Raw genomic sequence first — 27,880 nt, forward strand, 5'->3', positions numbered from 1 at the left:
TTCAGGGCCTCATCGGGCGGGGAGAGGGTGTCTTTCTATTGTTAGGCTACAATTCATCTACATATATTATAAATCTATATCGCTGCTTTAGTTTTCTGTAAGTATAGGTTTGCTGTAATTTAACAGTTCTGCTGTTGACAGGAGTGCAGTTTATGCCTAATTTTTCTTTTGTTACAGGCATATCTTCAAGGAACATCTTTTATTTTTAATCAATATATATATATATTTAAATTTAAACATTGTGACTTACAAAGTTGTTCATAATACAGTTGTTTCATGCTCAAGGAGTATCCTTGCATAGGTTTTTTCCACTATCCAAAAATAGAATGTGTCTATTTCTGTAGCTTGGTAGGTGCTTTTCTTAGTTCCGAAAATGCTGTTACCATATATGTATATAGAAACATTTTTGAGTTTTTGTACTCAAAAATGAACCTACCAAATCATACAAAATAGATGGAATGGTCTACTTCCAGGTAGCAGGGGAAATCCATATATATATATATATATATACATATATATATATATACATATATATATACACACACACACATACATGTACATATAGCTTCATGTATGTTTGCAAGTATTTTTGAAGGATAGGTGTTGACAGTAGACATTAGATCGATGTGTCAGGAACACACACACACACACATATTTGAGGATGCTGGAGCAATACCGTACAGCATTGCCTTGCATGTGGCAGATCTAGGTTTGATCCCTGGTACCCATATGGTCCCCTGAGCACTGTTTCTGTGGTTCCAAAACTACACACACACACCACAAAAAAGAACATATATACTTGATAGATAAAAATTTCAGAATATCTCAAAATGTCTGTCTCAATGTACTCTTTTTAGATTCATTATTTGGTCTTATCTGATTGGGGTATCTCACAGAAGTACTCAGGGAACCACATGGTCCCAGGGATCAAACCCAAGACTCCTTCATGCAAAGCATGACTCCAGCTCTTTTGAGTTATTGTTTCAGTCCCCAATGTACTTCAGTATACTTTCTTAAGATGATATATAAAGACTGTATGACCTTGTTTCTTTCCTGTATTTATTCTTTCTGCTCCCTCCCCTCATCCCACCAGCTGGTCTCCTAGTCTTGTTCAGTGACCACTCATTGATGTGATTTTCACCTGTGGTCTCCTTGGGTCCTGGGGGTCCACTGTGGGCCATATGGTTCCTGGTTGAGAAGCAATGCATTAACCTACCATTTTACCAATATGTAGATAACTAAGTAAGACATAGATTTTATCTTAATTTAAAATCTCTAGTGAAATTAAGTACCCTTTTTGTAAAAATATATATGTATATATATATTTTTATTTATTTATTTATTTTATTGAATCACCATGTGGAAAGTTACAAAGCTTTCAGGTTTAAGTCTCAGTTATACAATGCTCAAACACCCATCCCTTCACCAGTGCACATATTCCACCACCAAGAATCACAGTAAATATCCCTACCCAACCCTCACCGTCCCCCTCCCCCGCACCTGTGTAGCTGATAAATTTCACTTTACAAACAGTAAAAAACTACTTGGAAAGTTATTGGCCATTTATTGTTTTGTGAATTGTCTTGCTGATTGCTCACTGTTTTGGATGCTCAGGCCGAGCCTCACTAATGAGTGAAGTTCCACAGAACCAGGTAATATGGAACTTTGTGACCTTGGACTCTAGGCTCAATGGGACTCGGAAACAGAGATCCTCTGCCTGCTACCACCAATCTCCGGCGACACAGGGGTCACAGCCATAAGACCTACCCTGCCTGCGCCAGATAAATTCCTCATCAGCCGACCTCCACTACATAACTTGTCACCATGCTCCAGACGCATCATAAATACTTCCTATCCATTTTCCATCATTACTGCATCATATTTGTTGGGGTTCAAATGTAGTGTGAACCATCAGAACACCTATAATGGTGATTGGAGGCCTCCCTAAAAGCCTCCATCCCTCTAGGAGAGCCTGGCAAGCTACCGAGAGTATCCTCCCCACACGGCAGAGCCTGGCAAGCTACCCATGGTGTATTTGATATGCCAAAAACAGTAACAAAAATGGGCCTCATTCCCCTGACTCTGGAAGAGCCCCTAATATGGCAGTGTTAATAAGGATGAACAAGGAGAAGCTGATAAAATCTCAGGGCCGAACTAGGCTGCCAAAACAAAGAAGGACTAAAATGACTGTTTGCACTTTTAATTCACGTACGCTGGCATCAGAAGCATCCATCGAGGACCTGATGGTGCAAGCGTGGAAGATTAAGTACGACGTCATTGGATTGACCGAGGCAAGAAGGCATCGATCACATCATGCTGTTTTTGACACTGGAGAAGAACTGTTCCTTGGAACATGTGACAGTAGAGGCATCAGTGTTAGTCTCCTTGTCAACACGAACTTAGCTATGAGCATTGATTTGTTCAAATAACAACCCGAATCAGGCGCTTACGTTTGAATAGATGTGGCTCATTGCTGGCAGTTTCTATCTTCGTCACCTATGCACCAACATCCAGCTACGATGAAGAAGAAACTGAGAAGTTCTGCATGGAGCTGGAGAAGTTCTATAAAGAAGACCATGCATTCTACAAGGTAATTCTTGGTGATTTTAACGCCAAGATAGCACCTAGAAGATCACCCAAAGAACTCCACATTGGGACCCATGGCCTAGTATGGAACAAACAGGGTGAGAGACTGTCTGAGTTCATCATGTTGACCAAGACCATCCATGGTAACTCACAGTTCCAGAAGGCCAAACCTAAACGCTGGACATGGGAGTCTCCTGGTGGATAGCTCCACAATGAAATTGACCACATCATATTCAATTGACGGTTTTGCCTGACCGATGTTGCTGTTGTCCCAAAATTCCAAACGGGATTGGACCACTGTGGAGCCGGGTTGCGTGTTACTTTACAGACCACCATCTCTTTTGTGCAAAATTCTACTTCATGGAGCAGGGAGAAAGGGCTGCAAACTATAAGAAGAGAACTCCAGAATGACCACCAACTGGGAGTTCTTTGGCACTATTGCAGCAATATGGGAAGATGCTGACATTGACAACATTGATGAGGAATAAGATCAACTTGTTCAGCACCTCCTTGATTGTGCGAGTAATGCAGAGAGAGAAAGCCACAAAAAGTTGCCTGTCTTCAGAAACTCTCGAGCTCATTTGCCAACATGGTCTGGTGCGAGCCTCAGGCAATCACGAGATAACATCCGAGCTTGCAAAGCTGTGCAGAGAAGCGATAAAGGAAGACCTCAGAGAGAGAAGAGCAGCAGTGTTGGCCGATCTGGCAGAAGCTGGGAAAAGTATTCACAACACCCGCCTATCCTTTGCCAACTATAAGACCAAGATTGCTGCCCTCCGACATCCTGATGAATCTATTATGTCTTCCAGAAGGGCAATGGAAAAGGTTATCCATGACTTCTACTCGGATCTCTTTGATAGCCACGTCCACCTGCCCACATACCGAATTCTGCAGGATGGATATGTCATTCCCAGCATTCTCCCTTCCAAAATCCAACACGCCATTTTGCCAGTAAAGATGCGTACAGCACCCGGTCCAGACAAGGTCAGACCGAACACCTGAAGAATCTGTCACCAATACTTGTCAATACACTGGCTCGGCTCTTCACACGCTACCTGTCTGAATGCAAGGTTCCATCCCAATGGAAAACCAGCAGGACCATCCTGTTGTACAAGAAGGGAGACATCCACGACATCGGCAACTATTGCCCAGTCTGCCTGTTGTCCATCATCTACAAGTTGTTCACTCGAGTCATCCTGAATAGGATTGGCAGAACACTAGACGAAGGACAACCAAGTGAGCAAGGCAGGTTCCAAAAAGGATTCAGCACAATCAACCATATCCACACGGTGACCAAACTCATTGAGGTTTTTCGAGAGTTCAAGATGCCCCTCTGTCTAATGTTCATCAATTTAAAGAAGGCCTTCGATTCTGTTGAGATTGAGGCAGTCATCGAAGCCCTAGCCAAATAGGGCATTCAACCTCAGTACATCAGGGTCCTCCGTGAGCTGTATTACGGATTCACACCAGGATCTCACCATTCTACAAGGAAGTGATTATCAATGTTAAGAGAGGAGTTCGGCAGGGCGATACCATTTCACCAAAACTCTTCAGTGCCACCCTTGAGAATGTCAGGCGACAACTGGAATGGGAAGGAATGGGAGTGAAGGTAGACAGTTGGCAACTACACCACCTCCGCTTTGCTGATGACATCGTTCTCATAACACCAAATACCAGCCATGCGGCACAAATGCTGGCTGACTTCGACCGTGAGTGCAGAAAGGTCAGACTGCAGCTGAATCTCATGAAGACAATGTTCATGAGAAATGGACTAGTTCCTGACATTCCATTTGCCCTCAACAGAACGAACATCTCTGAATGCAGCAGTTATGTGTACCTAGGTGGAGAACTCACCATGACAAATGACATAGCACCTGAACTGCGCAGGAGGAAGAGAGTGGCATGGAACGCCTTCAAGAGCTTCGAAGAAGTGGTTAAGAGGATGAAGAACTTCCGGCTCTGGGCACATCTTTTCGACTCCACTGTCTAACTACATACACCTCAGAGATCTGGGCCTTATGAAAATAGGATGAGAACACTATTTGGGTATCCCAAAGAGGAATCGAAAGAGCTATGCTTGGAGTATCGCATTTTACTCAAGTGAGAGAAGGAATCCGGAGTTCCTACCTCTGTTGAGGGTCAAGAATCAGGGATGCTGTCTTGTTTGCCAGTGCATTGAAAATCAGATGGGCTGGACACGTAATGCGATTTTGAGATGACCACTGGACTAGAGCATTTATGGATTGGATTCCACGGACTTCAAAAGAACAAGTGGCCGCCCACCTACGAGATGGTCAGACTTCTTTGTCAAAACCCTGAACAAACAGTTTGAGGCTCTTCGTGTTCCTGTGAGCAGATGCCATTGGGCTACCCTAGCACAGGACAAGGATGAATGGAGACGTTACTGGCACCCGCTTGAGCAAATCAAAGATCAACGGATGACAAGTGATACAAGTGATTGCTCAGTTGGAATTTCTTGTTAGGGAGATAATAATTTAAAGACATTTGTGTCTAAATGGTTATGTGTTTAACTTATATTTACTCCTAGTTTGTTCTTTGCATTTTATCTTTGTTTATGGCAATTTCTGTTATGGGAGATTTTCATTTTATATTTGTAGCATCAACAATTTTTTCCTTTTAAAGATCGTTTTGGATTAAGTGACTTACTTAAGAAATCTGAGACAAAATTAGTTTTTGCTTTGGTATATGTTTTTAGCTATCAGTAAATTTTAAATTATATTTTGGGGTTTGGATATGAAAGAACATAAATGCTGTAATATTATAAAGATTGATTAGATTAGAATCAGACATTAAAATAGGTCTTGGATTATGAAAAAAGTAAAAATTATGTTGAAATGTTAATTTAGTAAATGCATAATGCATACGTTATTAATTACATTAGGAATTCTTTCCAATTTGTAATTGAAAATTGTAGTTGGAAATTGCATGTAATTTTCAATTAGAAATGCATTATTTATATTAAACAATTTTTGTTTAATAAATTACTATTATCTATTAAGCAATATTAGCTATTGCCAGGTTGTAAAATTTAAAATATACAGAAGGGTATATGGTCAAATCTTCCTATTCTTAGCTCTGTTCTTACTCTATAATTGTTTTAGTCTATCATTTTTTAGAGACAGACATTTTTTTATCATTTATATCATAGAGATATTTTATAAAGATACACAACATGCAGTTTGTCAGTTTTTTTTTTTCTGTAATAGCTGTACCTGCTTAAATAATACTTATTTCTGGGGCCAGAGTGATAGTACAGTGAATAGGGAGTTTGCCTTGCATATGCCAGCCCGGGTTTGATCCCTGGCATCCTTCAAGCCCCTTACAAGTGATCCTTGAGCACAAAGCCAAGAGTAATCCCTGAGCAATGTCAGGTGTGGTCCCCCCAGTTAAGTAAAACAAAAACCCCAAAACACAATACTTACTCTTTTTTTTTTCTTTTTGGGTCACACCCAGCGATGCTCAGGGGTTACTCCTGGCTTTGCACTCAGGAATTGCTCCTGGCAGTGCTCGGGGGACCATATGGGATGCCGGGGATCGAACCCGAGTCGGCCGCGTGCAAGGCAAACGCCCTACCCTCTGTGCTATCGCTCCAGCCCCACAATACTTACTCTTTGTAAAATTTTTTTTCTTTTTTGGATCAGGCCCAGTGATGGTCAGGAGTTACTCCTGGCTCTGCAAGCAGGAATTACTCCTGGCAGTGCTTGGAGGATCATAGGGGATACTGGGGATCAAACCTGGGTTAATTGCGTGCAAGTCAAATGTCTTACCCACTGTATTATCGCTCGGGCCCCAATACTTATTCTTTAAACCCCAAATCTTAACAATTCCAAAGGGTAAATTAAAATAATTGAATAGAGAACAGCTGTCAAAGTTAGAAGGGACATGCTGTATCCATATTGCAAGTGTTAGTAGTCATGACAGAGCTTTGCATTTAATTAAAATAAGTCTCCTTTTGGAATGTTTTTTGTGCCTTTCCCAGTGATTATTAAGGGCCACCTGTGGCTCTGTGCTCAGACGGAACTCTGACTATGTGCTCGGGAGAACTGTGACATTCTGGGGATTGAATAGAGTTAGTAGTTACCTCTGTATTGTCTCGGCAGCTCATATTTATTGAATATATTTTTGGGGTGCATTTAGAAGGACCTTTCTTTGCTTAAGTCATCTAAAACAAGTATATTTCTCTTATTAAACTTAGAATTCTTATCTAAAACTTAACAATATCCCTAAAGAATATATGCTTCTTGGGGCCGGAGCGATAGCATGGCGGGTAGGGCATTTGCCTTGCACGCGGCCGACCCGGGTTCAATCCCCGGCATCCCATATGGTCCCCCAAGCACCGCCAGGAGCAATTCCTGAGTGCAAAGCCAGGAGTAACCCCTGAGCATCGCTGGGTGTGACCCAAAAAGCAAAAAAAAACAAAACAAAAGAATATATGCTTCTTGAGTTAAGATCACAAAGATGGGAAGACAAGACAGGCTTGCATCTGTCACACTCCATGCCTTTAATTGTGCAAGGGAATAGAGCACACCGAGAAGCTGGAGAGAGAAGTGAGGTTTCCTCTGTGATACACCTGTGGGAGAGGAGAGAGAAGTAGCTTTCCAATTTTATTTTTTTGATCTACAGTGGCAGTATTTAGGACTTACTCCTGGATGTGCACTTAGGGATCCTTCATGGAAGTGCTCAGGAGACCAAATGGGGTGCTGGGGATTGGACCTGGGTCAGCTGCATGCAAAGCAAACACCCCACCTGTGTAGTACTTTTTTTTTTGTAAAGGAAAAGGTGCATTTGTTTTATGTTGTAGTTGATTTTACATTTTAAACTAAATAACATTTGTGTGTGTGTGTGTGTGTGTGTGTGTGGGTGGGTGGTGCTGATATTCAAACCCAGGGGTCTACCTCTGAACCCCTTTCTTGACCTTTCATTTTCTTTTTCTTGCCTGTACTTTTCCTTGTAAACTGGAATGGTGATTAAGACACTATTCATTTGTTATGCAGTATGTAATATTTGATAGATTAAAGAGAGTGGTTTTTATTACTGGGATGGAGTTGGTGATTAAATAGAACTTTTCTTAAACACTTTATTCTTAACTATAAAATTTTTTTTTTTTAAATTTTTATTAAATCACCATGTGGAAAGTTACAAAGTTCTCAGGTTTATATGTCAGTTATACAATATTCAAACACCCATCCCTTCACCAGTGCCCAAATTCCACCACCAGAAACCCCAGTTTACCCCCCGCCCCCACCCCCTACCCCCTACTGTATAACTAATGAATTTCACTTCATTTTTTCTTTACCTTGATTACATTCCATAATTCAACACAAAACTCACTATAGTTGACATAACTCTCTCTCTCTCTTTTTTTTTTCTCTTTTTCCTTTTCCATTTTTTTTTTTAATTTTTCCCCCTCATCCCCCTTCCTGCGCCTCATAGTATGGTGTACTCCACGCCACGTTGGCCAGCGTGGGGCTTTTGCTTAGCTCATAGTCCAGAGGTGGCTGTTACATTAAGAACCTTCAATATTTCAACAAAAACTTACTGTTATTATTTGGAATTTCCCCCCCAAGTCTGACCTGTTCAAATGGAACCCTTTCACATTGATGACAATTATAAATGTTAAGTCGCGCGGACGCGGCAGCGTCCGCGCGTTAACTATAAAATTTTTAATAGCTGTGTCCTAATTCCCTTAACTGGATGCTTTTAAATCATTTATCTTTGTCAAAGTGTCTTCCTTCCAAATCTGTATTATATGAGTAAAGTAACTCACTGTAAAGGAACATTTAAAGCATACTTATATTTGGTTAGAATGTTACTCCTATTATTTAAGATTGAGATACTGAATTTATGTTTTTCCATTATATTTTCTTGTTTTCAGTTGTATTCACTTTGTTGTTGATCCTACATATTTTCTGCTTGAGTAATTTATTGTTTACTTGTACCCCAGGCTGGCAGTTCTCTCTAAGGTGTTGTCAAAGCTGACTTTGACCAAATAGCTTAGGTTGAAAAACCTCGACTCTCTCCTTTTGAATAACTTTTAGAACCTCTGGAAGAAAAAAAATCACCTATTCTGTACTTAGTGTGGCTTTTGTTGTGAGAGTTAATCCCAGTGGTGAGTGTGTGTGGGGTGGGTCATATTGGGGTTCTGCAGTGGGGATCAAATGCAGGAGCTTAATACATGCAGAGCATGTGCTCTACCACTTGAACCACACCCCCCAGCTCTAACTCAGTACTTTTGGAGACTTTTTTTGCTCAATGATTTTGCCTCTTAATTTGCTAAATTACTAAACACAGGATTATATTTGGTAAATGAAACTATTTACATAGTAATTAAAATGACTTCTTTATCATTCCCTTCTCTCTCTTCCTTTCATTGTTGATATTGTCAAGGTAACTGTGGGTAGTGTTGCACTTGCAGTTGGCTATGGTGGTTGCATATTTAAAAAATTATTATTATTATTATTTACTTTTTTTGGTCATACCCGGAAATGCTCAGGGGCTACTCCTGGCTTTGTACTCAGGAATTACCCCTTGCGGTGCTTTGGGGGATCATATGGGATGCCGGGGAGCAAACCTAGGTCAGCCGCGTGCAATTGCTGTTCTTATACGTTAGCTCCCTTAGCTTCAGTGTTCACTGAGGTTTGTGTTCCTTTAGTTGTTGTGGTTGCACACATACTTGCTGGGGCTCACACTCTTAGTTGAGACAAGTTACCATTATGATGCTTACTGAGGGTTGCTACATGCTCACACACTTATTTGCCAGAAATTAGTTACACTTCTTAGCTTTGACATTAGCACATCTTTTTTTAGTTGTGATGCTTAGCCAGGGGTTTCAGTCTTTTTTGCACATCTGCCTGTAGTGTAACTGGAAATTGCTTGTGGTGCTGGGAATTACAGACAACAGAGCTGCCAGGTACAAACAGTAACGCTGCCAGGATTGTGCTTGGACCACTGGGTTTTTATGATCATATTGAATTCATGACCATATGTGGGCAAGGCAGGTGCTCTAAGCCCCCCTGGTTCCTCAAGTCTAGCTTAGGAACTGCTAAAATTATCTTTTAGGTGCTGGAGAGATAGTACAGTGGGTAGGGTGTTGGTCTTGCATGTGGCTGATCCGAGTTCATTCCATGGTGTCCCAGAGGATCCTCAAAACCCTGCCAGGAGTGATTCCTGAATGCAGAGCCAGAAGTAAGTCCTGAGCACAGCTTCTTCCCAAACGATCTTTCAAAATGTGATGTACACCCCTGGATACCACATTTTATTTATTTATTTATTTATTTATTTATTTATTTATTTATTTATTTATTTAATTTATTTAAAAAAATTTTTATTAGTGAATCACTATGAAGACAAAGTTACAGACTTACAGGTTTTTATGCTTACGTTTCAGTCATACAACGATCGAGTACCCATCCCTCCACCAGTGCCCATTTTCCACCATCAGTGGTCCCAGCATCCCTCCCACCACCCCCACACTGTCTCCTTCACCCCACTCTGCCTCTTTTGGTAGGGCATTCCCTTTTGCTCCATCTCTCTTTTTGGGTGTTGTGGTTTGCTACAGAGGTATTAGTAAGCATCATGTTCAGTCTATAGTCTATTTTCAGCCTGCATCTCCCATCCTTAGTGGGCCCACCTAGCAGCCTTTGCTTGGTGATCCCTTCTCTATCAGAGCTGTTTCTTCACCTAGCATGTGAGGTCAGCTTCCAAGCTGTGGAGTACTCCTCCTGGTACTGATCTCTACTATTCTTGGGTGTTAGTCTCCCATTCTGTTACTTTATATTCCACAAATGAGTGCAATCTTTCTCTGTCTGTCCCTCTCTTTCTGACTCATTTCACTTAACATGATACTTTCCATGTTGATCCACCTATATGCAAATTTCATGACTTCATCTTTTCTAATAGCTGCATAGTATTCCATTGTGTAGATGTACCAAAGTTTCTTTAACCAGTCATCTGTTCTCGGGCACTCGGGTTTTTTCCAGATTCTGGCTATTGTGAACAGTGCTGCAGTGAACATATAGGTGCAGATGTCACTTTTACTATACTTTTTTGCCTCTCCGGGATATATTCCCAGAAGTGGTATTGCTGGGTCAAATGGGAGCTCAATTTCTAATTTTTTTAGAAACATCCATGCTGTTTTCCAAAAGGACTGAACCAGTCGGCATTCCCACTAGCAGTGAAGGAGAGTCCCTTTCTCCCCACATCCATACCAGCACCGGTTGCTTTTGTTCTTTTGGATGTGGGCCAGTCACTGTGGTGTGAGATGGTATCTCATTGTTGTTTTGATCTGCATCCCCCTGATGATTAGTGATGAGGAGCATTTTTTCATGTGTCTTTTAGCCATTTGGATTTCTTCCTTGAGAAAGTTTCTGTTTATTTCATCGCCCCATTTTCTGTTGGGGTTGGATGTTTTCTTCTTGTGGAGTTTAACCAGTGCCTTGTAAATCCTTGATATCAACCCCTTATCTGATAGGTATTGGGTGAATATCCTTTCCCATTCTGTAGACTGTCTTTGTATTCTGGTCACTGTATCTTTTTTTTTTTTTTTTTGGTTTTTGGGTCACACCTGGCGATGCACAGGGGTTACTCCTGGCTCTGCACTCAGGAATTACCCCTGGCCGTTCTCAGGGGACCATATGGGATGCTGGGATTTGAACCCGGGTCGGCCGCGTGCAAGGCAAACGCCCTACCCGCTGTGCTATCTCTCCAGCCCCTGGTCACTGTATCTTTTGAGGTACAGAAGCTTCTTAGTTTAAGATAGTCCCATTTGTTTATCTCTGTTTCCACTTTCTTGGAATACCACATTTTAAAGGATAATTTTAGTAGTTTGTAAACTAGTTAACTCTTACTAATTTACAGACTCCTAAGGAGATAGGGAAGCGCTTATTATTGAATTCTGTTATTCTGAATTAGGGAAATTTATGGCTTTGTAATGATTACTGATTTTAAGAAAATTTTAAGTGTTTATGATTTACAGTAGTGTCCCCTTATTTCAAGGTGGGTGTGTTTTGTTACCTCCAGTTGATGTCTGAGACGGCATACAATGAACCTTATAGACTTATGTTTTCTTCTCTACATACTTAAGATTGAGTTTAATTCATAGGTCAGCCATAATAAGGAGTTAATAAAAATTATTAATAATATGATCTAATCATTATGATAATATACTCCAGTAAAAGTTATGTGAATGTGGTCTCTGTCTCAAAATATCTATTTTTTGCAATATTTTTGGATCATGGTTGATAGTGAGACTGAAACTTAAAAGTAGTGAGACTGAAACTTAAAAGTGAAATCATGTCCAAGATGGGACTTCTGTATATGTCTTAATGTGTTATCTTTAAAATATGTGTACAGTGCATCTAATTTTTGTTTAGATAGGATTTGAGAAGTTTCTACAAATAGTTTATTAACACAGGGTAGTTAGAGTAATTCTAAGGGCTGAAGAAATAGTACAGGATTTTAAGCACTTGCCTTGCATCATACAGCTGATTCTGATTCAATGTCTGGCACTGCATATGTTTCCCTGGGACTTCTAGGATGATTCCTGAGCACAGAGTTAGGAGTAATCCCTTGCCATAACTGGGTATTACCCCAAAGCAAGTAATAGAATAATTTTAAGATATATGGGTCACTTAGCATTTATCTGTTTTATATTATATCAAATAGCTTATAGGAATTAAAGTTCTGGTTTGTGTGATTAAAATATCATACTTTTCTGCTGGGAATTTCAGTGTGGAATTAAAACCTGTGTTTTAAAAAAATAATTAAAAAAACACCTGGAACTTTCAAAATGTAGTCTCTGGTAACAGAACTTGACACAAGAACTGGTTTTCTTCAGCTCAGGACTCCCTAAACAAGTAGCTCATTCCCTAAAACTGACCATCAAATGGAAATATCAATTATGTAAGGGCTGGAGTGATAGCACAGCGGGTAGGGCGTTTGCCTTGCACACAGCTGACCCGGGTTAGATCCCCGGCATCCCATATGGTCCCCCACGCACCGCCAGGAGTAATTCCTGAGTGCAAAGCCAGGTGTGACCCAAAAAGCAAAAAAAAAAAAATTAATTATGTAGAGAAAAACTTTTTTTTTTTTTTTTTTTTTTTGCTTTTTGGGTCACACCCAGCAATGCTCAGGGGTTACTCCTGGCTTTGCACTCAGGAATTACTCCTGGCGGTGCTTGGGGGACCATATGGGATGCCGGGGATCGAACCCGGGTCGGCCGCGTGCAAGGCAAACGCCCTACCCGCTGTACTATCGCTCCAGCCCCAGTAGAGAAAAACTTTTTACCAATATTATTTCCTGCAAATTTGGGTCATCTGACTTCAAAAAGACTTTGTAAAGTTATCCTAAATTCACTCTTGATTTTACTTATAATCATGTGTCTGACAGTAATACTCAGCATATTGATTATGTTAACAGCAAGCGTTAAATCCCATCCAAGCCCCTGCATAGAAACTGGGCTAGCTCCCCAACTAATCTCAAAAACAAACAAACAAACAAACAAAAAACAAAACACCAAGCTGCTGAATCTCCTAGATAGACTGGTCTGGGATGAGAACTCTGGGGCCTTCTCAGAATAGGGTGAGCAGGTTCCTTCCCATCCCCACAATGCTGGAAGGCCTGGCAGTCCCTGCCCACACCTGACATTTCCCAGCATAAAAGGCCCAGCTTCATAACTGAACCTCATGAGGCCACCAAGCTGGTGTTTTAGCTCCTGGAGTGACACATCCAAATTGTATGGTACTGACAGCAAATTTACCAGTAGTAACATAGAAATTTGGTGAAAAGGTTGCATAGAAGACCACCAAGCTCAGTGAAAACAAATGACAATAGTACAGGAAAATAACACAGAAAACAAAAACAGTAACAGCACCAGCTAGCACCAACTAGCTCAGTAAATCTTCAGACAATATCTTTAGTGACACTATTCTCAGATACTAGAGTTCTTACAAGTTGGCTTTTATTGATCTATTTTATGATAATTCATAGTTGTAAAGGCAATTTACAAAGTAAACTATTTTGTGCCTGCTACAGGCAAGCTTGGGAGTGGGTGGGAAATGCCAGTGTGTGCAACCAAAATAATGAGCAGTATAGCCAAGTGTGCTTACATAACAGCTAACATGTGCAACCTCAGAGAGACAGCACACACACAACCTCAGAAAGCCAGAATGAGTGTGAAGCCTTAGACAGTCAACATGAGTATGCAGCCTCAGAGAACCAACACGAGTGTGCAGCCTTAGAGCCAGTGTGAGTGTGCAGCCTCAGAGCCAGTGCAGGTGTGCCAACCTGACCACCCCAGCAACAGCTCCCAGTTAAAAGTATATGTAAATGCAAAAATAATTTTATGTTTTAGTGTGTTATATGAGCAATATCAAATAAATGATTTTGTGCTGTTTAAAGGGACAGTCTTGGGGGGCAAGGGTGTGAGAAACTGGGGACTTTGATGGGAGAAAGTCACAGAAGTGTAATTGGTGTTGGAACATTGATTGCCTGAAACAACTATATTATGATCATGGGGTTTAAACAAAACCTAGCCCTCCTCCCAAAAGAAACCAGGAACAATTTTAGGTTAGTTAGGATATAGCTTTTTAAAATGTCCTAACTAGCCTCAAAATGTAGATACTTAAACTTAATTTTTTAAATGCAAACTTATTATAAACTATGTATTTATAAGAATTTATTTCTGAAGCTGGAAAGATAATACAGCAGGTAGGGAAGTTATATTGCATGCAGCTGACCCAGGTTCAATCCCTGGCACCTTATTAGGTCCTCTCAATCTGCCAGAGAGTGCAGAGCCAGGAATAAGTCTGGAAACCCTGATCACTGCTCGGTGTGGCCTTAAAAGAAAAACAACTCTTTTTCTTTTCTTTCTTTCTCTTTCGTTTTTTGTTTTGGGGCCACACCCAGCAGTGGTCAGGGGTTACTCCTGGCTCTGAGCTTTGGGATCACTCGTAATGGGGGGCGGGGGGCAGCTGGGAATCAAACTCAGCTTTACTGTGTGCAAGGTAAACTCCCTACCAACTATACTATTTCTCTGGCTCTTCTTTTAGGCGTTATTAATAATAAAAAAAATGACAGTATGGAAGTTATAATTTATTTTATTTTGGTTCATTTTTTGGGTCACACCTGGCAGTGCTCAGGGTTTACTACTGGTTGCTCAGGGACTATATGGGGTGTTGGGGATCAAAACTGGTTGGCTATGTATAAGGTAAGCACCCTACCTGCTATACTATCTCTGTAGCCCATAATTTACAAAGAGAAACTGTTGCCACAGATTTGTGTTTAACTTGAGTTACTTTGTGTGTGTGTGTGTGTGTGTGTGTGTGTAGTTTGTAGTTTGTTTTTGGGACACACCTATCATTTCTCAAAGGTTGACTTTTGGTTTTGCACTCAGAAATCACTCCTAGCAGTTCTTGGGGGGACCATATGGGATGCTTGGGATCAAACTCAGTTGGCTGTGTTCAAGGCAAGTGCCCTACCCACTATACTATCATTCTGGTCCCTTAGTATTTAGACTGAATGTTGAATAATATAAAGCTTATGAAATGTTAAATATCATTGGGTGCACTGAGCAACATTAAACTTGCATTAAGTTGTATGATTATTTAGAGAAAGAATAAGTGAAGTACCCTCTAAAACCTTCGCTTTGGAAGGGAAATACAGTTCTTTGAGAGAGTTAAATTAGTGAAAAGCATTCTTTTGCTAGTAAGAATTATCTGCAGATTTATGGAGTGCTAAAATCACTACAATCAATGTGCTGTAGGAGTAATCACAGGGAGATAGTTCTGATATGTGATTAGATGTATATAAATACATATATGTATATATTTAAGTTTTGGGGTCACACCAGCAGTCCTCAGGGCTTACTCCTGTCTGTGTTCACTCCTGGCAGTGGATGCGGGGATCATAGGGGATACCAGGGATTGAACCAGGGCCAACTTCATGCAAGACAAGCACTATACCCACTGTACTATGGCTCTGGCCCCATGAAATGTGATGAGAATTTTATGAGTGATGGAGCTGGAGCAATATTACAGTGGGTAAGGCTTTTGCTTTGCATGTGGCTGACCTGGGTTTGATTCTTTGGCACCTCATATGGTCTCCCGAGCTGGACAGGAGTGATTCCCTGAGTGCAGTGCCAACAGTAAATCCTGAGCACCGATGAGTGTGTGATCAAAAAACCAAAAATTTATGAGTGGAATCATGATTATTCATGGATTGTTTTTTTTTTGGATAAAAATCAGTGAACAGAAGGATGGGAGGATGGTGTTTGGCTCAGAAGCAAAGGGAAATTCAAAACATGAGGAGTTGGGTGGTGAACCTGTTGGAAGAAAGATTTGTATCTGTTTTCTGAGGTAAGAATGTCCTTGTTACAGAGATAGATGTATGAGATTAGATAGTTGATCCATTACATTTTCTCTTGCCCTCGCGCCTGGCTGTCTTCACCGGGTTCCCTTGGAGCGGGGCGGGTTGAGTTTCCCTTCCAGCCCTGAGCAGAACCCTGGCAGCTGAAGACCTCTGGAACCCAGCCACAGCCATGCTCAAGGCCCCTCTCTACATGTTCGGATGAGCCTCACACATGAAGGAACTGAACCCGGGGCTGAGATCTCCAAACCTGCTTGGATCGGGACTGGGCTTCCTCCACCCAGACCCCCCATTTTCTAGTAGCTTGGCAGCCACACCCACAAATTGCCCCCGGTGCTGTGTAATCCTACCAACAGCCAAGATCCAGAGACTATAAAACAACGCTCCCGGAAGCATGTGACTGCATTTGTGGCTGCACAACCTCTTATAGTCTAGTTCTCCCTCTCAGAGAACCTGGCAAGGTACCAAGAGTATCCTACCCGCATGGCAGAGCCTGGCAAGCTCTCTGTGGCATATTCAATATGCCAAATACAGTAACAATGATGGGTCTCATTCCCCTCACCCTGAAAGAGCCTCCAGTGTGGCACCACTGGGAAGAAAAAGTAAAGAGAGACTGCTAAAATCTCAGGGCTGGATGAATGGAGATGTTATTGGCACCCACTCGGATGACAGTGACAGTGATACTGTTTCCATCCTCTGACCACCTTCTGAACCTAAGGAAAAAAAACATTCTCCTTCAATGCGAGCATTCTATCCTACTAGCTGTGTTTAGCAGTGATCATGAGGAAAATATGTTGACAAAATAGTAAACAGAATGGAAAAAAAGTTAGGCCTAATGTTTACATTAATGAGATTGTTTTTGTGAGCTGGGTTAAAGTTAATGGCCCTATAAGAAAGCTCTGCTTGGGGACCAGTGAGGTAACTCAAGTGGTAGAACACCTGCTGATCGAGTGCAAGTCTCCAATCTGATGCCTATCACTATTGACTCCCCCTCCCCCCATAGAGCAGTGTCAGGTGTGGCTCCTAGTTAAAAAAGATGTGAAACTACCCAGTGGGGGTGCAGCTGAGGCTGACTCAGAATTAAACAAAGTTGAGTGGCAGTGGGGTTAGTAGCAGTCTCCAGCCTAAGGCTGGGGGCATTGGATACAGTGGTTCTACAGAATTTCAGCTTTGTGTCTCGGTATCTGGTACCGGTCCTGGGCTGGGACCAGCATAGATAGTGTGCGGTTGCTCCATCCTGGAGGTGAGTGCCCGATCTCCCCCTACTTCCACCCCAGGTTTCTTGCAGTAGCCTGCCTGATAGTACCAGTATCTGGTACTGGTCCTGGGCTGGGACCAGCATAGATAGTGTGCGGTTGCCCATCCTGGAGGTGAGTGCCCGCTCTCCCCCTACTTCCACCCCAGGTTTCTTGCAGTAGCCTGCCTGATAGGTCAGGAGCTGGAGCTGGCTCAAGACAAAGCAGTTTTCCTAAAGTGGGACACTGGATTTAATCTGCACCCTTAGGCAGAGGGTAGCAGGCTCAGCATCGTCCCTGCAGTCTGAATGGAAAAGAGATTGAGAAGTGGTGGGCACCAATATGGATAGTCTCATGTTGCTCCATGACGCTCCCAGGAGCAGGCTTCTGAAGCTGTCGCTCAGAGCAGATTATCCCAGAGGTGAGCCTGGCCCATCAGGCCAGGTCTGGCAGTGGCCACACTCAGCTGGCATGGGCAAATACAAAAAACCTCATGGTGTCTACAAAGATTAGTTTGTCCAACAGTTGTTATGAGACCACAATTTCCAGTACCTGTTTCAGCCAGCCAGACTCTGAGTTCACATCAGCTGCCCAAATCAGCTGTGAACCCTTGGTCAGCCCAGCTTGCTAGACCTTTGAGCTGGTGTGATTGCAGCTATAGCACACCAGTATTCAGAAGTTCTAAGCTGTACATCCAGTAAGGGGGCTGGAGGGATAAGGTGTTTGCCTTGCATGGGGCCAACCATGGTTTGATTCTGGGCACCACAAAAGGTTCCCAGGCACCAATAATCATGACTCCAGAGCACAGAGCCAGGAAAGAAATATTGTAGCCAGACATATAGCAGAATAAAAAATAGCTGAAACTCCAATCAGTGACCTCAAAGACAAGATTAACACCATAAGGAGAGAAGAAAATAATTTTTAAAAATAAATAATTTTAGCTGTTTGTGGGGGTTTATTGTTCCATATAAATTTCAGTAGTGATTTGTTTATTTCTTTGAAAAATGTCCAGGGTATCTTTATAGGGACCATATTGAATCTATACAATGCTTTGGGGAGTATTGCAATTTTTTTTTAACTGAAGTTGATTTATTTAACTGCTACATAGAAATGTTAATATGGAAGGAGAGAAGACACAAAACAAGTGTAGTTTGAATGTTTTCAGAGCAAATAATCACATAGAACTAATGAGACTGTGCAAACCACATTGATGAACCCCTAAATTCACAAAATATAAAACACCATTTGGTTAGATTGGTCAATACAGTCTACAAATGCAATTCAAGAGATAAACCATAAATGTTTGATAAACATGTGAGAAGCTATACAGCCTCACTTGTCATCATAAATATAAAAGAACATTCATGAAGTGACATTTTACTGTTACCTTATGGATTAAGATAGGAACAAACTAAACAGTACTGTTAAAATATAAAATCCTGGGGGGGAATATATTGCTATCTCTAGTATCTGATTGAATGAATTTTAATTTATTATTATTAGTTTTCTTTTGCTTTTTGGGTCATACCTGGCAATACACTGGGGTTATTCCTGGCTTTGCACTCAGAAATTACTCCTGGCGGTGCTCAGGGGACCATATAGGATGCTGGGAATTGAACCCGGGTTGGCCGCATGCAAGACAAACACCCTATCTGCTGTGCTATCACTCCAGCCCCTTAAATGAATTTTAAATTACGGCTACTTTGCAAAAAAGTTTTCATAACCAATATAGTTGAAGACACATGACCATTGTGGCAATGATTTTTTTTTTTTTTTTTTTTTTGCATTTTGGGTCACACCAGGTGATGCACAGGGGTTTCTCCTGGCTTTTACTGAGGAATTACCTCTGGAGGTGCTCAGGGGACCATATGGGATGCCGGGTTGGCCGCGTGCAAGGCAAATGCCCTACCCGCTATGCTTTCACTGCAGCTCCAATGGCAATGATTTTAAGCAGAATTGTTATCACAAAATTATGTATCCATGTGAATAATAGTAGACTATAGACCATACATGATGACCACTCAATACCTCTGTTGCAGACCACAACACCCAAAAAGAGAGAGAGAACAAAAGGGAATGCCCTGCCACAGAGGCGGGGTGGGATGGGGTGGGGTTGGGGTGGGGGTGGTGGGAGGGATCCTGGGATCAGTGGTAGTGGAGAATGGGCACTGGTGGAGGGATGGGTACTCAATCATTGTATAACTGAAATGCAAACATAAAAATTTGTAAGTATGTAACTGTATCTCACAGTGATTCCCTAATTAAAAAAAAATTAAAGGCCATAGTATTTTTACAGTGAGGGATCTGAGGGATCAAGTTAGCTCTGCTAAGTCACTTTATCTTGTTTTGTATTAAATGACTGAATGCAAAAAAGTTAATGATTATATACATATATACACATATATATGAATTTATATTATTTTAAAGAAATAAAAGGTCTGAGTATTGCAATTTTGATGGTGTTAATTCTTCTGATCCACGAGCAGGGGATGTGTCTCCCGTTTCCTCATGTCATCTTTTATTGCATGAAGTAGTATTTTGTAGTTTTCATGGAGAATATCATGCTAAATGAAATAAGTCAGAAGGAGAAGGACAGACATAGAATGACTGCACTCATTTGTGGGATACAATGAAAAAAAAGACAGTGCAGTATGAGATTTAACACCCAAGGACAGTAGAAACAAGGGTCAGGATGAATGGTCCAAGGTTGGAAGCCTGCCTCAAGGGCTGGGGGAGAGGGCAGTTGAGAGAGAAGGGACCATTATGACAATGATGGCTGGAAGGGATGGCTCTGGATGGGAGATGTGTGCTGAAAGTGGGGGTAAAGGACCAAACATGATGGCCTCTCAGTATCTGTATCACAAACCATAATTCCCAAATGGAAGGAGAGAGGGAGAGAGGGGGAGAGAGGAAGAGAGAGAGGGAGTGGGGAGAGAGAGACAGAGAGGGGGGTGTGTAGGGAGAGAGAAGAAAAGCACCTGCCATAAGGCAGACTGGTGAAGGTGGTCGAAGGACAGATGGGGGGGATATTGGTGGTGGAAAATGTACACTGGTGGAGAGATGATGGGTATTGAAACATGGTATGACTGAAACTTGATCATGAAAGCCTTTTATCTCATGATGATTCAGTAAAATAAAAATTTCAGTTAAGATGATATTCAATTGTGCAGCGGGTAGGGCATTTACCTTGCACATGGCCGACACGGGTTCGATTCCTCCATCCCTCTCAGAGAGCCTGGCAAGCTACTAGAAGTATCCTGCCCATGCGGCAGAGCCTGGCAAGCTACTCATGGCGTATTTGATATGCCAAAAACAGTAACAAGTCTCACAATGGAGATGTTACAGGTGCCTGCTCGAGCAAATGATGAACAGCGGGACAACAGTGCTACAGTGCTACAGTGCTACTTAAAAAATATACGAAGAGTAGCTCTCATATTAAGTGTTCTTACCACAGGAGAAAGATAAGGAAGGAAGGAAGGGAGGGATGGAGAAAAAAACCCCAAGCAATATCATTTGCTGTCATTCTCAACTCTGTTGTTACTGAGAATAAAAAGAACTGTCTAATAGAGGGACTGCACTCATTTGTGGAGTGTAGGGTAGCATCACATGAGGCTGACACCTAAGGACGGTAGATACAAGGGCCAGGGGGATTGCCCCATAGCTGGAAGCCTGCTTCATGAGCGGAGGGGAGAAGGCAGATGGAATAGAGAAGGGATCGCTAAGAAAATGACGGCTGGAGGAACCAGTTGGGATGGGAGATGCATACCGAAAGTAGATAATGGACCAAACATGATGACCTCTTAAGTGTCTGTGTTGCAAGCTATAATGCTCAAAAGTAGAGAGAGAATATGGGGAGTATTGTCTGCTATAGAGGCGGGGGAGGGGGGAAAGTGGGGGTATACCCGGGATATTGGTGGTGGGAAATGTGCACTGGTGGAGGGATAGGTGTTTGATCATTGTGAGATTGTAACCCAAACATGAAAGCTTGTAACTGTCTCACGGTGATTCAATAAAATTAAAAAAAAAAAGAGCTGTCTAACATAATAAAAAAAGAATTTTTATAGTATAATGTTAAGTGAAACAAATTACTTATAATAAGAACACTAGGAGAAAGGAGAGACAGAAAAGGGAAGAATGGTTTCTGGAAGAAATAATAGTTGAGAACTTCCTCCTATCAAAAAAGAGACATGTGCACTGATCTAGGAAACTTCTCTTCCAGATAAATAGAATGCTGGAGGAAAAAAAAACCAAAATAACATTTTGGGAGAGGGCTATGGGACCACACCTGGTGGTACATAAGGCCTTAACTCTTGGCCTTGCACTCAGGGATCATTCTATACACTGCTCATGAGGCCCCATGGAAGATCCTGAGCCCCACAAACTTCTTGGCCCCTGGTTGAGAAGCACAGGCTTAGACCATAATGAAGGTAGTCTCTGTTTATCCATCATTTCACTTTAGTAGTCCTACTTTTTTCAGCTTAACCACTTTACTCTCCCATTTTCAAATATTATTTTGCAGTAAGCCATAGACTATTTTATTTAGACTGTAATTATTCTATTATGTATCTACGAATTAAGAACTATAAGATGCAGCTATACTTTTTAAGCATTTATTTTTTTATTTTTGAACTTTTTAAAATTGAATCACTGTAAGATAGACTCTTACAACACTGTTCATGATTAGATTTCAGTTATACAGTATTCTAACACTCATTCCTCCACCAGTGTACATTTCCTGGCACCTGTGTTCCCAGGTTCCCTCTCATTACTCCCCACCTGCCTGCCTCTATGGCAGGGGCTTCTCTCTCTCTCTCTCTCTCTCTCTCTCTCTCTCTCTCGGCATTGAGGTTTGCAGTATTGATACTGAAAGGTTATCAAGAATATCCCTTCACCTACTTTTAACACTCAGATCTTATCCAGCGTGATCATTCCCTGCTATTATTGTTGTACTGGTCTCTTCATCTTATCTACCCTCAGTTCCACACACACTTGTGGTTAGTTCCAACCATTGACCAGTCCTCCTAGCCCCTGTTTTTCTTGGCCATGGATATTAGTCTTCTACTATTATTATTTTTATATGCCACAAGTAAATGCAGTCGTTTTATATCTGTCCCTCTCCCTTTGACTCATTTCACTCAGCATAATACTCTCCATGTCTTTCCATTTATAGGCAAATTTCATGACTTCATTTTTCCTGACAGCTGCATAGTATTCCATTGTGTAGATTTGCCATAGTTTTTTTTTATAGTCATTTAAAAATGTTTAATCACTGTGAATTACAAAGCTATTCATGATAGAGTTTCAGGCATACAATGTTCCAACATAAATCCTTTATCAGTGTCTGCTTCCCTCCACAAATGTCCCCAATTTCCCTCCTGTCCCCTGCTTCAATGGCAGACACATTTCTCCCCCTTTTCCCTTCAATTTATTCACTGTGGTTTGTAATACTAATACTGTTAGGGTAGCATGCATATTACTGTACCCCTTTTCAGCACTAGTTCTGGTCCCAAATGACCATTTCCTTCTGTCATTGTCTTCCCTGACCTATCCCCCCTTCCTCCCGCTTGCAGGCTTCCTACTGAAGACCAGATCTCCTGCTTTTTGTTTCTACTGCCTTTTATACATTTTCAGCATTGGTTATTCCCCTGTTAATTCTTTGTATACATGAGTGAGATCATTCCCTATCACTCCCTTTCCCTCTGACTCATTTTACTCAACATGATACTGTCACATTGACTATGAGAGTTTGAAATTCTAGCTACATATATAATACTCTCATTGCTAATGTGGTATTTATTTTCTGTTTTCTGAATTATTTTCAAATTTATATTGCTACCATTTTCAAGAAAAGATCCTCAATCTTTCTCAAGGAGCACAGTGAAGGAAAAACAAATGGCCAAGGCAATAGAACCTGATAGCTGTTCTCTAGAACTGATCTTCCCATGGCAGGGAGATGATGGAGGGGTAGGGGAATATTCACCAGGGATCCTGAGGTAATGATAGAGGGCAGCAACCACTCTAGTGGAGTATGTGGATTTGATGTGCCATAGTTTTTTGTTTTGTTTTGTTTTGTTTTAATCCATTCATCTGTTCTTGGGCACTCAGGTTGTTTCCAAATTCTGGCTATAGGTGAATAATTCTGCAGTGAAGATAGGAGTGCAGGTGGTGCTTCTGTTGTGTGTTTTAGGGGCCCCAGGATATATTCTCAGGACTGGTATTGCTGGATCAAATGGGAGCTCAATTTCTATCTGTCCCTTCTCTAAACCAGGCAACTGGGATAGAGAAGAGATCACTAAGTCAATGATGGTTGGGTAGATCACTTGGGATGGGAGATTGGTGCTGAAAGTACATAAAGGACCAAACATGATGGCCTCTCACTATCTGTATTGCAAATCATAATATCCATAAGTAGAGAGAGAGAGTAAGAGGCAAATTGTCTGCCATAGAGGCAGGGGGAGGGGTGGAATGGTTCGGAGAAGGATACTGGGGACATTGGTGGTGGAAAATGTACACTGGTGGTGGGACGGGTGGTTGATCATTGTATGACTGAAGCTCAAACATGAAAGTTCTGTAACTGTAGCTCACAGTGATTTAATAAAAAAAAAACATAAAAAGAGATACCCTTCTAAAAAATACAATGGAACTAATTTGGGTTTTGTTTTTCTATTTAATATTTAGGCTATCAACATGACAGCTGAAGAAACAGTGAATGTAAAAGAGGTTGAAATCATTAAACTAATTTTAGACTTCTTGAATTCAAAGAAGCTTCACATTAGTATGTTGGCTCTTGAGAAGGAAAGTGGAGTCATCAATGGCCTATTTTCAGATGATATGCTTTTCCTGAGGTATGATTTCATTTAGTCTTGCAATGCTAACACTTAGAAAAAAATGTTGGTATTAATATAGAGGTATGTAAAATAGAGATATAACTTTTTAATTTATAAGGAAGCTATATTACATAACTTTAAGATGTTTTCTTTAGTAAGATTTAGAGGTTCATGGGCCAGGGAGATAATGCAGGGGTAAAGTGCTTGCTTTGTACATAGCTCACCCTGGTTAAAATTTCAGAACTACATGTGGTCAGAACACCACCTGGAGTGATCCCTGAGCACAGAGCCAGGAGCAAGCCCTGAATACATATGACTCTCAAACACGCAAACGAAATACACAAAATCAAGGGCTAAGGGCTGGGATTGTAGCTCTGTAGTATGCATGTGGAGATCTGGTTTTGATTCCCAACTGTACAAAAAGAAAACAAGAGAAGCCTCATGGGCCATGAATGTGGCTCAGTAGTGAACAAATGCCATGTATGGGACCAGAGCCATAGTACAGTGGGTAGGATGCTTTCCTTGCACTTAGCTGACTCGGGTTCAGGCCCCAGCACTACATCTGGTCCTTGAGTACTGTCAGGAGTAAGCCAGGCATGTCTGAAGCCCTGAGTTTGATCTCTAGTCCCACCAAAACAAAACAAAACAAAACAAAACAAAACAAAATAGAAACTTTTCCCAAAGTGAGAGTCACAACTCTATTGCAGTTGTAATTTCATAAGAGATATTTAAGAAATAAGACTGGAAAAAGAGTTCAGAAAGATAAAAGAAAATGTATTTGAAATATCAGTGTTTGGTTCTAGAAATAAAACACCGGTTGTAGAAACATTCATTATAGAAATATATAAAAAGCAAGTCAACTTTACCACCCAGATTCTTAGTGAACATCTTCTGATTCTTTTTGGGGGAGGCATCAGGGGGGTTTTTAGGACACACCCAGTGGTGCTTAGGACTTACTTCTTGCTTAGTGCTCAGGGATCACTTCTGGCCAGCTTGGGGGACCATAAGGGGTTTCTTTGATGCCAGGGACCCAATCTGGTTGGTGCCCTACTTGCTGTAGTATGTTGCTCCAGTCCGCCCAAATCTTAGTTTTTTTAAAAACATTTAAAATTTTATTTTAAGTTTATTTTTTAAAATAATGTAGGAGTACTGATATTTGTTCAGCCATTGATTAAGCTGATTGGATTGGGCGTGAACTCCACTAAATTTTATTTTTAAAGTTTCATTCAGAAAAATGTAAAGGAGAGTAAGAAAAAAAGTAGTACACACTATAGGTTGTGATGTGGGCAACAGAGAATGTGTTATGTTATAAAAGAGCAATAGCAGTAATGTTTCATTTATAACTTAGTATTCATTAATTTCATAAGCATTATAATTACAGATTTTTATTTCACTTTTTTCAGTTTACTTATTCTTAATGTTCTCCTGCTTACAGACAGTTAAATTTTTTGTTTATTTTTGGGCTATAACCTGGGTGTACTCGGGTTACTCCTGGCTTTGTGCTCAGAGATTACTCCTGGCAATGCTTGGTGGAGCTTATGGAATGCTTAGATTGAACTCAGTTGGTTATATGCAAGGCAAATGCTCCACCCACTGTACTATTGCTATGGTCTCTAGACAGTTAAATTGTTACCAGTTCTTAAATAAATTCTCTGCTCAGCATGTTTTATACATAAGACTTTCTGTTTCTTGGAGTATTCTCTAGAATGAGAAGCTGGGAGGTAGAATTACAGGGTGAAATAGAATTTGCCAGTATGGAAAAAAAGCATTTGCCAGTATGAAAAGCTAAATATATCCTAATTTAAATTGGACAGAAGAAGAAAAATCCAAATTTTCAGGCAGAAATATATTCAGTGTTTATGTGGTATATACCAAGGATCCTTGACAAGGCTTACAGATTCTTGTGTATATGGCTTTTTATGATTTGCAAAGCCTAACTTCATGAATCTTCCTAATTTGTGAAAAAGGAATTTTAAGAAGTTTTTATTATATTGGTGGTGTTCATTTAAGCCCATTGTACTTTCCTGTGTGTTGTCTAGCCAGCCCCCAAGGAACTTAGTCCACAAAGTAATCATGATATGCCAGACCAGTATGGGTTCTTTTTTTGGTTTTGCTTTTCTATTATTCACTGTATCATTGTATCACTGTCATCCCATTGCTCATCAATTTGCTGGAGCGGGCATCAGTAACATCTCCATTGTGAGACTTGTTGTTACTGTTTTTGGCATATCGAATACGCTATGGGTAGCTGGCCAGGCTCTGCCATGCAGGCAAGATACTCTTGGTAGCTTGCCAGGCTCTCCGAGAGGGACAGAGGAATCAAACCTGGGTTGGCCGAGTGCAAGGCAAATGCCCTACCCGCTGTGCTATTGCTCCAGCCTTATTACCCTTGAATTTATCAGTGGCTCTCAGATACCCCTTCCAGGAACCTGTGAAGGTTTGCGATGTTTTATGGGGTGAGGTGAAATAAAAGAGTTATGAAATAGTAAGTTTTTCACTAACGTAAAGGTAGTCATAAAAGGCTTGACTTTTATGATGGATATTTTCCCCTTTCTGTCGTTTCAAATGTTATAGTCACTTGTAAACTAATTTATGTATTATGATGCTTTTATTAATATTTCTTCTTTATAGAATCAAAAGTTGGTAATCCTATGATGATCCTTCTACCCATTCCTTTATAAATATTACTATTCTAAGAAAACAGTGAAATTACTATTATAAAAGACAACAAAAATCAGAATACCTTGTAACTTAGAAATTCCCACGGATTTACACTAATGCAGGATAAAGGCTGAGCTTAGTCCTGGGGCAGGAAAGATAGTACAGTGGGTCAGGCGCTTGCTTGCCTTGCATGTGACTGCCCTGGGTTCAATCCCTATATCACATACAGTCCCTTGAGCACCACCAGGAATGAACCCTAAGCACAGAGCCAGGAGTATCCCTCTTCACTGCTGGTTGTGGCCAAAATAAAAAGCCAAAACAATACAAGAACAAAACAGCTGATCTGTTCCTTTAGTTTTATTTTTAGGGCATAATCTTTAGTGTCAAATGCCTCAAGGATGTAGAATTCACTGTTTATGTGTTTATTGTTTTTAGGCCACACCCAGTTGTGTTCAGGGCTTACTCCTGGCTCTGAGCTCAGGAATCACTCCTGACTAGCTTGGGGTGAGGGGGACCATATGGGGTGCTGGGGATAGGACCCAGTTTACTATGGTGCAAGGCAAGTGCCCTACATGCTGTGTTATCTCTCTGGCTCCAGAATTTACAATCTAGAGCAAGATCTCTCAACCTAGGCATTATTGACGTGGTGGGCCAGATCATTGTTTGTTGTGTGTGGATGCATTGTGGGAACTTCTGTAGTTAGCTTTTCTGATCTATACTGAGTGGATGCCAGTACCACCTCCAGTTATAACAACCAGAACAACCAAAACAACCAGACATTGCTGACTATGCCTGAGTTGAGTAGCTCTGATTAATGAAGCTGGAGCTCATTTATACTATTCCTAATTAATACAGAGTGGCTTTAAAACTGTAAGATTAAGAGAGAAATTAAGGGGCTGGAGCGATAGCACAGTGGGTAGGGTGTTTGCCTTGCATGCAGCTGACCGGGTTTGATTCCCAGAATCCCATATGGTCCCCTGAGCACTGCCAGATGTAATTTCTGAGTGCAGAGCTAGGAGCAGCCCCTTTGCATTGCCAGGTATGACCAAAAAAGCAAAGAGAAATTAAGCTTTTTTACTTAGTCAAATATTTTTGCCTAGAGGAAGCATTATAGATCTTGCTCTACTATATATGTTAATATATTATATATTATTATATAGTATAGAATAATAATTGTAGATTTATAAA

At 41.0% G+C, this 27,880-nt stretch overlaps 1 protein-coding gene across 2 annotated transcripts in view; it reads left to right on the forward strand.

The window, feature by feature from the left end:
- WDR47 (WD repeat domain 47) overlaps window positions 1-27,880 on the forward strand; it is an 87,133-nt gene that overhangs the window by 9,074 nt on the left and 50,179 nt on the right. For both annotated transcript variants that reach the window (XM_004620044.2, XM_004620045.2), the window contains exon 2: window positions 23,883-24,049. In XM_004620044.2, coding sequence (XP_004620101.1) covers window positions 23,892-24,049 — 158 coding nt within the window. In that variant the 5' untranslated portion in view covers window positions 23,883-23,891. The remainder of the gene's footprint in view (window positions 1-23,882; window positions 24,050-27,880) is intronic.

This window comes from Sorex araneus, chromosome 5, assembly GCF_027595985.1.
Source record: "Sorex araneus isolate mSorAra2 chromosome 5, mSorAra2.pri, whole genome shotgun sequence".
Classification (NCBI taxonomy): Eukaryota; Metazoa; Chordata; class Mammalia; order Eulipotyphla; family Soricidae; genus Sorex; species Sorex araneus.